Source organism: Heterocephalus glaber, unplaced genomic scaffold, assembly GCF_053883595.1.
Source record: "Heterocephalus glaber isolate CG9 unplaced genomic scaffold, H.glaber_assembly_v1.0 deba00001509, whole genome shotgun sequence".
Lineage (NCBI taxonomy): Eukaryota > Metazoa > Chordata > Mammalia > Rodentia > Bathyergidae > Heterocephalus > Heterocephalus glaber.
The window spans coordinates 4,338,164-4,352,356 of record NW_028258325.1 but is presented as its reverse complement, the minus strand read 5'-3'; the positions used below and the strand labels follow the sequence as shown (position 1 = coordinate 4,352,356).

Below are 14,193 nucleotides of genomic sequence, written 5' to 3'. Positions count from 1 at the left end.
GTAGCATGTAAGAACATTGATAAGAATTAATTTATTCAAATAAATAATGCAATGTACGGCTGCACGTATGACGCCCATAACAGAAGGACGCACTGTTGTTTGTCGGGGCTCTACTGAAGAGACAGCAGTGCCGAAGGAAACTCTCTGGCATGTTCCCTGCCTGGAAGATGCGTCAAATTTCAGAGGTGTGAAAAGTCCCAAGGGCCGCTTCTCCCAGGCAAGGACCCTGAGCTGTTTTGTTCAAAGCAAGGGTGATGGGGCTTCCTGGCTTCCTCCCCCGTCCCCGGCCCACACTCACCGGGCTGTGTGACTCCAGGATCTGGCTGCAGGCCAGCTTGGTCAGCGTCTCAGACTCGCTCAGCTCCTCCAGCAGCAGGTCCTGGAGGGTGAGCAGGGCAGTGTAGGCTGACAGGGTCTCGGTGAAGCGGGATGCCTTCTGGAACTGCAGAGCAACAAGTGACTCTGCAAAGCAAGCTTCCTGTGCCTCCAGCCGCTGCACCCTCTCCCTCAGCAGCTCTCCGCGCACCTGGAGGGGGCAGAGCAGCATCAGAGATGGTGAGGGGTAGGGAGAAGGGCAGCAGGCTTTCAGAGGGCACCAGCCAGGGCCTGAGGGCCAACTTGAGGGAGGAGGTAGAGCAAAGACAAGCAAACAACAGGAAGCCATGGGGACAAGAATCAAGAAACCAGACAGGGCATGGATGACTATGTCAAAATATGAGAAAACTGACAGATAAAGGTCACTTTGCTCCCCGCCAAGACTCCCCCAGGCATGAGCAAACTCAAAAGTACAGGGCCCTGGCCTGTGTCCAATCTCACTTGCATTGTGGTTTTGGTACTCCACCCCTCATCGGGCTTTGGATGCCATGACATGTGCTTTCAAAACTTTGTATGGTCAAAAATTTCCCCTCCCAGTGGGTAAGCCCAGTCAGGTACCCCACTCAGCCACTGTCAATCCCAAGCCATAGACCCTTCCATAACCCCAGGACCTGAAGAGACACCATGTCTGGCCCTGTGGAGCAGTGAGCTGTTCTCACTGGCCCACTTCTCCCTTGAGGTGTGGAGATTTTCTTTTTGTATTTTTAATACATCTCACTCTTGTCACTCCAAAGGTCCTTCTCAGTTCTTTGTTAGGATACCAAGAACCCGGAAACAATTCCCCAAGACTCCTCCATCTGATAACATCTGGTTTGGCGAGCCAGCCAGGAGGTAAGGAGACCCCACGTCTTACTGTCTCCTTGTCTTATCTGGCTGGACTCTTGTGGGCATGGATCAGATAGTTACATGCTAGTAGGACAACTGCTGCTTGGAAACTTGTGACAGGATAACTGAGTCATGGGAAGTCACATCATAGCCTCTGCAGGCTCAAGACAACTCCTGTGCACCTGCTAGATTTATGTTTTATGCTTGTATAACAAAATGATAAAAACGTTCTCATTGCACAATATTTTCCTACAACCTGAATGTTTTTCCCCTAGTTGCTTCTGAGTTTTGGGACTCTTACCCACATCCTTTGCATACTAATATCTTTTTCAGATCCCTCTCCCTTTTTGGAGTCTATATCCTTGGTCACTTCTTATGTGTCACATCTCTTTCTGTCACTCAAACTCTTCTCCTTCTACCATCCCCATCCATCAAATTGCTCTCCTATCTCCCTGGACATCAGAAAAACTGGTGCTTTTAGACAGAAGTTATGGCTTTCATTTCTGGAACCTCATTAAACCACAAAGCTGGGTGTCAGGTGTGAAAAATGGTTCTTGGACACTGTACGGTCTGCATCAGATACTAGTGGGTAACAAAGCTGGGTTTGACTTCTCTCTAGGGATTCCAGGGGAGGTAACCAACCTTTCTCCGACCTATAAGGAGTTAACAGGAGCCCACAGGGATGCATCATGGCCCATTAGTAAATTTACTTCTGTATTCCAATCTAAATTGATATTTTGGTCTAAATGGCATGCTTAAAACATTTCTTGTGCATTAGGGTAGTTCTTAAACTGCAATTACAGGGTTAATTTGCCCTACTTTCTGTTTTCTATTTGAACTAAGATAATTTTGCTACTCCAGGTTACTTGGAAGTCTGTTGTTTAGCCAATCCTAATTGGAATGAAAACATCTGTGTGTTAACTGAGACCAAAGAGGGAAAAGATGTCTCAAAAGCATTTAAAAATTCAAGCAGTGGGCTGGGGATTTAGCTCACTGGTTCTGCCACTTGCCTCACAACCACAAGGACCTGAGTTTGATCCCTGGTACCAAAAAAAAAAAAAATTCAAGCAGCTACTAGGCTTGTTACGGAAGGGAAGCAGTGATTAGGATAGAGGAGATGTAAAGACACTTATGTGTATGAAGATACATTTTTAGTATGAAAGGATTTTGTATGGTAAGATATTGCCTGGCCAGGATGGGAGAAAAAGAAAAAATAAGGTCAAAACTGGGAGGTCTGAGTAGTTAGAAAGCTTTGTGGAGGATGAAGATTAGGAATGGAAACCTGTATGTTTGCCTAACCTGAGTTTTCGCTAATGTTGATTTTATTGGGCCTAAGAGCTATTCCTTCTAATCCTCCTTGTTGCTCAAATGTGGTCAAAGGCACATGACACTGACTCAGTCCCTGCCTGACACACACACACACAGTGTGGGACCAGATAAGATCAACAGCCAGAACAGCAGTCTAGTGACAAAGGACAGTAGAAAGTGACTGATCGGCAATGCCTGCAGAGACACTTTCACAAGGAAAGCATGAGAGTTATGGGTATCACTTGTGTCAGCCCTATGGAAAGGTAAAGAAAACCAGGAGGTTATAAAGGAAGAGGTCTTATGCATAAGTCCCTGATGATAACTATCATGAAGGACTCTGCTGGAATCGTGTTTGTCCCAAATCAATTTAAACACACTCTAACAAACTTGTCATTAGAAAATCCATATCCTGACATGTTCACAGGTAAAGAAGACCAAGCTTACGCTAAGGGTGGATGTGCCATTGGGGCACACCCTGCATACCAGTCAGAGAATTCTGCATGTATGTGTGTATTTGTTAAATAGGCAAGGTTCACAAATGCAGTGTGTGCAGTTGAGCAAACAAGGATCCAACAAAACTGTCTGCCCATGTGGGATGATTAATAACAAACAGTATACACTGAAGGAACTGCCCACTCACAGTCCTTTCAGCAGCCTGGTATAGCTGGTAAAGACACTGGATTGCTCACAGAGCATACAGTGGGCTACCAGGAGCTACCTAAGGTGCTGCCCACCCACCCCCATTCATGCCTCTACGTCCAGTACTGCCCTCCTGGCAGAACAACTAATGCAAGCCATGGGGTCCTATCATGTCTATGCTTTCTTTAGCTGCTGAGACTGAGGACCAGGGTGTGTTCACCTGGAATAAACAGCAAAGGACTTCTCAAGAACTCCCAGGACCACCTACACAGCCCCACCACAGCATGATATCATGCTGACCTCCGAGTGTCTTACAGGTTTAAGAAAACACCTGGAGAATATTCAGGGACACCTGAAGGAGCAGAAATGAGAAATCAATCCCCATAAGGCAAGGGCCTGGTACCATCGGAATGTTTTGGGTCTTTTATGGTTGGGTGAGACATGGATGATACCTGAGAAGGTTGCTGAGAACATCACCTCTCCCCACGTCCCAACTCCCCTCTCTAGTCTGGCTCTCACCAATGGTCTTTCTTTCTCATCTCCTCTGGATCAAGGATCCAAGGAAGGGACACCAAATTGGTCAAAGGCTCATGGTCAAGGTACCCACTTAGCCCCTAGAGGCCTTATCTGGTGTCTTAAGTTATGGAGAGAAAGAGACAAACACATGAGGAACTAAAGGGCACTGAACTAAAGGCCACCTGCTTCACCAGAAAAGTCCGATAGGAAACTTGAGCTTTTAGGGGGACGCCTCAGAGCTCAGTGGGTCTCCATCCTCCTATGGGGACGCCCTCAGGAGGATCCTAGGCCTGGTCTTCTCTCCATAAGCCCTCGGCATGAGGCTGTACCCTTAACAATGTGGCCCTGATAACCTGAGAAAGAAGCAGCTTCTTTTCTATTGCAATATGGCTTGGCCTGATATAAACTTGAGGATAGAGAACAATGGCTGGAAATTGGCAGTCTAAATTACAATGCTATTATCCAGTTAGATCTCTTTTGCAAAAGGCAAGGAAATGGTCAGAAATCCCTTATGTTGAGGATTTTATGGCTCTCTATCAAAAACCATCACTTTGCCAAGGCCAAGAGACACCACCCTTAGAAAGGCTTCCAAGCCAGAGATTGATTATTGATTACCCCTTCTTTACACCTCCACGTCTCTCGGGGGAACACGTGGAGTGGCCTCACCCCCATTCTCATAATGCTCAGGCCAGTGCACTGGCATCACCCTCTCCCAGGGACTCGGAAACCCCATCCACAGCTAGCTCTCCAGAGAGGACCAGGACCCCTCGAGCTCCTCTGGGTGACCCCCAGGCCACATGCATTAAGTTCTGTGGGACATTCACGGAGCAGAGCCTCTTACTCTCTCAAGACACAACTTCCCTTCTTTAAAAACACTCAAGGGTTATATGTGGTCATTAATAGGGCCATTGATAATGTTCTTGTATTAATTATTCTTGTTTGCATTTGGGAACCTTGCCTATTTAACAAACTTCTATAAACTCTTTCTTTCAGACTTCAAACAATGTTCCACCACAGGCTTCCGACTCAACAAACCCCACCTGTTGAAGAAGCAGCCGCACTGGGACCCAAGGCACCGTCTGTCTGACTGTGACTCCATATTCATTTCTTTATCCCACTGCCACGGGCACACAGGCCAGGGCCCTGTCTGTCACACCTGCGTGTCCCCTCAGTGTCAGGAATCCCTGCTACACTGATCCCAGCATGCATGCTGACCGAGGATGCCCTAGCAGACAGGAAGCCCGCACACTGCACCATGCCTGTGCATGGTCTTCATATGCTGCTGTGTACCCCACCTGCCTGCTGGGTGACCAGAGGCAACCCTCTCCCGACAGAGGACGCAGAGACACCTAGCAGACCCAGGGTGACTGCAAATGCATGCATGCCCAGCTGAAACCAGCAGCCTGACAGTCCACCGAGCCCAGCTCAAAATCCTAACCACAGAAGCATGAAAACCAAACTAATGGCCGTTTTAAGCCCTGCACTTTCTTCATTTTAGAGGTGCTCATTTTGCCACAAAAGTGAACTGACACTCAGTTATTGGTGTCTAGCAGCTGAATGAATGTGCTGAATGCCAAAGAGTACATGTTTGAATCAAAGAGAAATCCTCCGCCATCATCTAACACTTTGGAAAGATAAACTCCTCCCCTAGAAGGAATTTCTCGGCAGCTATTGGAAAAACCACCGACCTGTCTGACCAGCAAAGGGCGCAGGTCTTTCTCACTGGCCTGAAAGGCTCCCATCTCCCTGCCCACCAGCTTGCTTGCCCCACAGAGCTGACGCCCGTGGCTGGTGGCTCCTGAGAAGCCCACGCAGCCCTCATGGGTTGAGAGAGATGCTGGAAGCAATGTGCTTTCTCCGCACGCTGACTGAACACAGCTCAAGCTTTGCATTTCCCTGCCACAGGGCTCCTTCCAGCCACGAGTGGTGGGACTGATGTTTTGTCCCCTCAGAAGCTGAGAAGCCATAATGACCCATCCAATCCCCACTCTGTGGTCCGCGGTGTGCCTGTCTCGGTACCCACAGGACAGGGACACAGCAGGTGCTCGATAGACAGGGAGGTCAGAGAATCACATCTGCTGTCTGAGCCACAGCTTCCCGAGGGCAGCAACTGCAGCATTTACACTCTGAGAAGCTTTTAAAGAGAAACGTGTGAGACCCATGTGTGTGAAATAACTCAGTTAAGGGTTACTGCTGAAACAGTACACACCTGCCATTATTTTTTTTTAAAAATAAGGGCTCATGTGCCCAACTTCAAATTTGGTGCATGTCTCTTACAATTTTCTATTCTGTTTCCTCAAATAGAATAAACATGAACGACAATATCTAATGCAAGGAACTGCCCTAGGGTTTAAAGAAAATGTATGCAAAAGGCTAGGAATGAAATGCAAATACAAACTGCTCCCCCCCAACTGGGAGGGTTTGCAGCCTGGCTGGAGGGAGCTGCCAGGATCCCCAGCCCCACATGAACACTGAGTACGTCTCTCTTAGACCTCTTGCTGTTCCTTCCCCTGGCTGTGGGTGACTTCTTCATATGCAAGTGCTGAGGAGGCCTCAGTTAAATACTGGCGGGGACCCAGTCCCTGTGGCCTGAGTCCTCTCTCTGCATAGCCCCTTCCTTTCTGGTTCTCTGTCCTGTAAAATCTAGCTGACTTGGTTTCCCCAGACTTAGTTTCGCCTCCTCCACCCACAGAATGCCAGGCCCTCCCTGGGCTCCTTCTCACTTCGGTCAGCCTGGAAACTTTCAGGGCAGGCAATTGGAACAACTTGTAGACTCATTCACTTCCCATTTCCCAGGGGCCACTTTTGACTGCTCTCCATTTTCCTGAAACCATGGCTTCAGAGCATGGTGGTGCACACCTGTAATCCCAGCACTCTGTCAGGCTAGGGCAGGAAGATCACAAGTTCCAGCCCTGCCTGGGCAACCTTAGCAACTTAGTGAGACACTGACTCAAAATAAAAATAGGGGCCAGGCAGCTGGGAATGGAGCTCAGTGCAAAGGCCCCGGCTTCAGCTTCACCCTCTAATGCCACAAAACAAATGAACCAAAAGACAAACAAACAAAAAATGGCTTCACACATTATATTATTTCTTGTTTTAATCAAGGGGTAATTCCAATCCACTCATTACATCTTGTGTGGATGCAGAAGTCCCTTATGGGTTAAACTAATTATTAAATAACTGAATGCTCAGAAGAGTGCCTAGCACCCTGGAGTGTTTAATAAATGTTGGCTGCGGTCGTCACTGCTGGTGAGTGAAGGCAGGACAGGGCAGGCACCATAAGGGGCCACAGACAGCTCAGGTGGCACAGCAGATGAAAGAGACACAGGGACAGGGAATATGAAGATGTGCACATCTCAAGTGGACAATGAAGGGTCCAAGCATCCAGGAGAAGAGGTGGCAGGATCAGAGGCCCTGGGGCAGGAGGGCCACAGAGACCTGAGAAAGAATGAATTAGACCACAGCTGAGAGAAGACAGAGCCTTAGAGGCTGGGCATCGACAATACTGCAACCGCCCTGACTGTGGGTATGAGAGGCAGACTTCATCCTGAGACAACAGGCAGGGAAGGACAGTCAGCGGAAGTCCCCAAACAGGAGAAGCACGGTGGGGCTGGAGGAGAGGACTCCTTTATCCTATCACATGCCTGCGTGAGCCGGGAGCTTCGTGTGTCACCCATGCCTGGATGCAGTCTTCCCTCGGGCTGGGTGGCGGGCCAAGTGTCTGTAAGACCCCATCCTCTGAGGAGATGCAGGCCAACCCGGCCCTGAGGGGTAGCCCAAGCTCTATTTGTGCAAATGCACACCTAAAATGTCGAGGAAACACAAAACCTTTGCATAAGCTGTAAGAACAATGTAAATAGTGAAATAAGTTCTTCCAAATCCTTTTTTTCTTCTTCTTCTTTGGAAAACTTAATTTGTTAATTCTAACTGTATGAGATTATGTTTCTAGAGAAAGTTTGAATCCTTGTCTAAAAGAAATCCTGGGAAAGGACAGACTTACATTTCTATGCGGTATTGATGACAGGTTTCATTCAATTCTGAAGCATCTAAAATAATGAAAATTCATTTGCAGAACAACATGCTGCCAAATGCTTTTATTTCAAATGGGAAGTGCAAACAATATCCTTACTAGTTTTCCCTGACAACTTGTGGTGTTCAAAGGAAAAGTTCTTTCTATGCAGTGCACAAGAGAACCAACCTTTGCCAACCTGGATCTGCAGACTTACAGGAATTCTAGGGAGCTCAATTAATCATGTTCCTCTTTCTTGAACAAACAAACACAGCTAGATGCAAAGGTAAGCCAGACGGACATCAGATGTCAGCTTTAACACTGATGAAGATGAGACTGGAGAATAGGGCTGAGTGTCTGAACCAGTTCACCCTCCTGTCAACTGCAGGCCTCTGGCAAGTTCACCACCAACCAGAGAAGAATGGAGCTCCCAGTGACAGGGGTGAGCCGAGCAGGGCCTGCCCTGTTTCTTTTTTATTGGTATATGTTTGTGACACATAATGCATAACAACAAATTAACACATTAGTTTTGGAGGAAAAAATATATCTATATATTTTTTTTGGTACGGGGGATCGAACTCTGGTCCTTGCACTGACGCAGCAGGCGGTGGAACCACTGAGCTAAATTCCCTGTCCTATGTCTATATTCTTGATGGGTTTTGATTCCCTTTACCCTCCCCGTTCCCTGATCCCCTTCCCATTTCCAAACGGACTCTGCCTCTCTATGTCCTCGCCTCTCTCCATTTTTTTTCCTTCCTTAATCCCACCAATCACATCACACCTCCTTGAAGAAACGTGTGCAAGGGGTGGAAAGAAGCCAGGAGGGTCACCAGCCAGGGCTGTTCTTTCTGGAGAGAGGCCACCAGAGAGTCACTTGGACTCTTCCCTCCTCACGCTGGGAGAGGAAGGCGGAGGGGACCCTAAACCTAGCGTGCTCCGAGGATTCCCATTCTAGGGCTGGTCCTCTTTTGCTGGATGGATTCAAGGTGCCCCAGAAGGAAGATGCACAGTATAGAAGACTGTCTCTGCCATACTGCATCAGGAAGAAAGTGAACCCAGGAGAGGTCTGTCGAATTAGCGTTTGCTGAATGAAACACCACCTTGGTAAAGAAGTATCGTTAGTGCATAGATATTCAAGATAGAAAACTGTATTTGTATGCCTCAAAAGATACTCCTGCCCATCCCCACCATCTATAACACCAGGGTGCAAACATCCCACACCACTTGGCACTCAGCGTGGTTGGTTTGGTTTGGTTTGAGATTGCTCTGTTATCTCTTCCATCTGAGCTTACCATGGAACTAGCTGTGCGACCCTGGCAAGTTCTTAACCTCTCTCAGTTTCAGATTTGTCTATGAAAACAAAACAGTTCAGCAATAGGAGGCGATTCTATACCAGGGTCTCCCAAGTCTCAGAAAACACAGGCCTCAGATACATCTAGAAATGAGGATGAGAAAGGGTGGACATCTAATTAAGAAGCAGGTGCCCAGAGCTCCCCCCCCCAACCTCTGCCTGGCAGATCACTGTCCCTTCCTCCACTAGTGGGTGACAGGGGATTTGCTCTCTGGAGTCCTCTTTCTTGAGTGTCTAGTTGAGCTGTCGTGGCTGCCTTGAGGACCTGAGTTGATTGAAAACATTCCCCTTTATGGTTATTGTGACTTTAGGGAAGAGGCAGTCACACGGTGCCGGATTCGGTGAATAAGGTGGATGAGGACACAGAGTCGTGTTTTTACAAGCTGCCTTTTCCTTGGATGGCGCTCGGCAGCAGCATTCACCAAGCTGCTCATGTCCTAAAGACACTCAGGAAAGAGGACTCCAGAGCTGCTTCAGAAAGTGGCAAGAAAGATGGGACAAGTGTCCAAAGGGAGGGGGAGGATACTGAGGGGGACTCGGCAATGTGTCTTCTACTGCAACACATTTATTTAAGGTGAATGTTCAGCATGTTTTTGATCTCCCCTTGAATCCTGTTCCTCCGGAGACCCCTGGGTACCCTAGTGAACTGGCAGTCCTCACACAGAGTGAGTGCTGTCACCTCCCTCTCCAATTGCCCTGCAAATGAAACCTCGGCCAAGCTACCCGAGTGTAAGAGCTGTCACCAATCCATGTCGGGAGCAGCATCAAAGCCGTGGGCCCAAGAGCGCATACACTGTGGGCACCTGCCAGAGTAAGGATCCCGACTGAAAGGATGCCCATCACTCAAAGGCCACAGCTGCGATGCCTCAGGCCATGTTCTCTTCAGGGCCTGCATCAGGCAGCCCGGGGAGGAGACACAGCCTGGGCTCTGCATCTGCCACTGTCCGGCTCCCAGGTCCTGAGTGCGCTCCCTCGCTCCTGAGACTCAGTGTGCCTTTCTGTGAAGTGGGGACACTGGCTGTTCTCACTTCGCGGGGAAATCGGAAGGTTTAACCACAGAAGGAATAGGGCAGACCAGCATGGTGGCAAGAGGGCGGGCAACAGTGTGGCCCTAGTTATCTCACCTCTGGATGCTGAGGGCTGCTGGACCCTCTCACTGGCTATTCGAGGATGAAAGGAGCAGATTAGAGGCAAAGCATTTACTGCTCAGCAAACCCCATCGGCATAAGCACGAATATACAGTTGCTTCTGCTCTGCAAGTTCCACAGCTGCAGAGTCAATCAGCTAAGGACCAAACTATTCAAAAACATCCCGTGTCCACACTGAGCGGGCACACGCTTTGTTCTTGTCATTATCTCCTGAGCAATAGGGAATGGCAGGTCACACTGTATTTGCACCACATTGGCTGGGAGTCTGGAGAGGATTTAAAGTATTCAGGAGTATGCTTGTAAGTTAGATGCAGTGTCACACCAGGGACTCAAGGCTCCTCTGGGACCACTCCCTCACGGACACGGAGGGACAACTCAATGGACAGTGTTTGGCGGGGCATCTGGAAAGCCACCAGTGCACAAAAGCAAACAAATAAGCAGGGACCGCTCCTATTAAATGCTGTCACATTTAGATGAAGAGAGAAAAGTTCTTAAACCAGTGCATGACAAAAATGGAGTCTAAACCCCTTTGAAAATGCCCTGGGGAGCAGGCTGGCCGCTTCTGGGTGCCAGAGTGGATGGCTGTGTCCTCGGCACAGGGCCTGGGAAGGATGGGCTTGTGCCGGGGCCGTGGTGCAGACCAAGGCTCGCCTCACCCGTAAACCAGAGGGGCTTGGGGCAGGGAGGGGCTGCCAAGTGGCCAGGGAGCCCAAGCCCTTGCACATCCCACGGAGAGGCAGCCCGGGCAGCTGGTCTTCTGTCTTCCGTCCTCCCTGCCTGCTCTCCTTGCTCACTGAATTCTCTCTCCCCTCCGTTTGTTCCTAAATGCCTCGTGGGAGCTTCCAGGTGACACATGCCTGCCAGTGTCTGCAAAGGCATGACGAGCGGGTTGGGGTGGGCATCTGAAAGGGTCTGGGCTTGGAGCCACGGCCCGGACAACCACACTGTCCACTCGAGTGCCCACCTGCTACGGTGGCCCGGGACACAATCTGCACTACAGGAAGAGAATGCTCCTGCCTCATAGAGAATCAACTGGAAGGGAGAGGGAAAAATTTAGGAGTCTGCTGCATACAACAAGGGCTAAAAATAGTGTTGAACACTGGTGGGGATGTGAGAAAGACACAGATTAGAGAAAATCACTCTGGGAGGCTGAGGCAAGAGGATCACAAGTTTGAGCCCAGCCTAGGCACCTTAACAACTTGGCAAGGCCATGTCTCAAAAAACAAAAAGGACTGAGGATGTAGCTCAGTACAAAGGCCCTGGATTCAATCCCTAGTAGCACGGAAGAAAGGAAGGCAGGGAGGGAGGGAGATGATAACCAGAGAAGAGTAGGGGCAGGAGCTGGAAAGGGCTGGGGTGGTCAAGGTGGACGCTGAGGTCCACCTGGAGCTGAGGGGCAGGGACAGAGCCGTGTGCACCTGGTTTCTCCACAGCCGGCCCCTCTTTCCTGACTCTTCCTTCCGCGGTGCAGGCCAGCGCACCTTCCTCCTCCTCGGCCTGACACATGAGGATGTCCCCCTGGGGCCCAGGCTCCTCCAGACCAACACTGTGTCCCTCCAAACTCTGCATTGCAGAGGATCCCAAATGCACAGGTGCCAGAGGAAAGGCTCCTCCACCAACCCCCTTGCTGTTATTTCTTGGTCTACCTCTTCCTCCCCTCTGGGTGGCAAACGGGACTCCCGAGGTACATAGCTCTTTTCTAGCTTCCTGTGGCAACTCCACTTCCATTCTGTATCTGCAGGAGCGGGCTGTGCACCCCAGGGGCCCCTGGGGATGCCAGGATCAGGCAACAGAGTCTGTTTCATTCCTAGGCTGTGGCGTGAGCCCATTGGAACCTGACAGTGACTGCCACCTTCTGGACCCATCTGAACTTTAGAGGGTGACAAGAACCAGCTCTCGGGGCTGTGCAGGGAGGACAACATGCACCAATTCTGAGAGTCCTCAACCTTATTTAGAGCCTGACAAGAACAGGCCTGCTACTTGGGTCCCTTAAGACAATGGCTCCTAAAGTTTCTGGCACCAGCGACAGGTTTCAGGGAAGATAATTTTTCCACTGTCAGGGGAGTGGTGGTTTTTGGACTATTCAAAGGAGCCCACAACCTAGACCTCACACATGTGCAGTTCACAGTGGGGTTCGAACTCCTGGGAGAATCTAATCTGGGTGGCTCAGTTCACAACAGGCCTTGGATTCTGGCCGGGGGCTCGAGACCCCTACCTTAAGACATCAAACACACCGCACCTGAAAGGGCACACTGACTCACCCAGAGCCAATGCTGGAACAATTCACCATGCATTTGTGTTCTGAGAAATACATTTGCATTAAAAATATAAAGTTTAGGGCCGGGGATTTAGCTCACTGGTTCTGCTGCCTGCCTCACAAGCGCAAGATCTGGAGTTTGATCCCTGTTACCAAAAATACAAAAATTTTAAAAAGAAAAAATATAAAGTTTAAATTTTTTTTAAAAACCATTAGGCCAAGGACAGAAGGTAGGCGCCAAAACAGCACTCACAAGCATGGTACAAAGCACCCATTCCCCGAACACATCCACCAGACAGAGAAGCATAGGAGCCGTGGGGAGGAGGGGCCCTATGTGGAGGATCACAGGTTTCGGGGTGCAGCGCTTTGGTGGCCCTGTGCACTCGAGAACAGTCACTGTCCGACCTGCTGGTGCAGAGAAGCCCGAATGACACGGAGGCACCCACCTTTTCTGCCAAGTGTGTGGGGGGCTGCTCCTCGAAGAGGCGGATCTTGTCCTCGGTGCACTTTTTCAGAAGGTCCACCTTGCTTTTACTCTTGGACCTCGGCTTTCTGGCCTTAGACTGTGGGTAGAGTGGAGCCAGAGCAAACACTGGTAAGAAGGCCGACCTCCCACAAGCTCACACAGCCCTGGGGGGTCACAGAGACCAAGGCTCACAGAACTACAAGACTAGGCCTCAGGCCCGGAGGGGTGCAGATGCTTCAGACCCTGGGACAGAGAGTGGCTGGGAGGAGGGTTACTTTAGACGGACGCTCGAGGAGGGCTTCCCTGTGGCCGTGATGCTGAGTGGAGGCCTGGAAAGACTGCTGATCGTGATGGCAGGGGAAGCAGCAAGTTCAAAGGCATTGTTGTCCCAGGTCCAGTTCCCTGCAGGCAGAGCCTGAGCCCGGAGCTGCTCATGGCTTCCTAAGAGAAGAATCTTTGTAGAACAGGGACCAGGCCAGAAAGGTGCAGGGCTAAGTAGGGCTGGGCCTCGGGTCAAATCCAGTCTAGACCAGTGTGTGTGGTGGCTCTGGTGGACAAATGCACCACAGAGCCATGTGTGCTGGGGCACATCACAGGGGCTCACTGAAAACAGCTGCCGTTCTTTGAGACCCAGTGCGAGATGCCCTTTTCTGCCCTCCATTTACAGGGGCCTCTGAACCCCAAGTCAGTCACTGTCCATGGCTGAGGGTGGGTGCAGAAGGAAGGCTGACACTTTAGGCCAGGTGGCTCTTGTAGAAGGGCACAGAATGAGGCCATGTTCAGGGCTGCTGGTTGACACAGCACAGCCCGAGGGAGGGTGTCTGGGTACCTTCCAGCCAGGACAAAGTGGCTGCAGACTCCACCATGGCAGCAGAGGCAGGGATGGGGGCAAGGGAGATGAGCAAGCTCAGGGAGGGTGGGGACCCAGGACCCCACGGCATCATCAGGAGCTGGGGACACCACAAGACATCCCTCCTACCTGCAGCTCGGGGGCAGCCAGCGCCTGGTCCAGTTTCAGGAGCTCCGCTTCCCGCCAGGCAGACTGGAACCGCTGCAGCAGGACTCGGGCCCGCACCTTGGGGAGGGCCAAGCTCCTGTCCATCTGGGCGAAGCAGCTGTGGGCCTCCCGCCTCACTGCCAGCAGCTCCTCCTCCGACAACGAGAAGGTGGCACCACAGAGCTTCCTGGGAAGGGAAGCAATGGTTTCCATCAGGGGAAAACCTGCACGGGCTGGGCTGGGGCGGGGAAGCTGGAACTTCAGAGTTCATAAGCTAAAGCCCTGTCCAGACACAAAAGCAT

General features: G+C 50.4%; 1 protein-coding gene across 5 annotated transcripts in view; it reads right to left on the bottom strand.

The window, feature by feature from the left end:
* Positions 1-14,193, bottom strand: part of Evc2 (EvC ciliary complex subunit 2) — a 104,542-nt gene that overhangs the window by 18,903 nt on the left and 71,446 nt on the right. For all 5 annotated transcript variants that reach the window (XM_087187305.1, XM_087187306.1, XM_087187304.1 and 2 more), the window contains 3 exons: positions 13,874-14,078; positions 12,875-12,991; positions 299-526 (listed from right to left, as the gene is read on the bottom strand). In XM_087187305.1, coding sequence (XP_087043431.1) covers positions 299-526; positions 12,875-12,991; positions 13,874-14,078 — 550 coding nt within the window. The remainder of the gene's footprint in view (positions 1-298; positions 527-12,874; positions 12,992-13,873; positions 14,079-14,193) is intronic.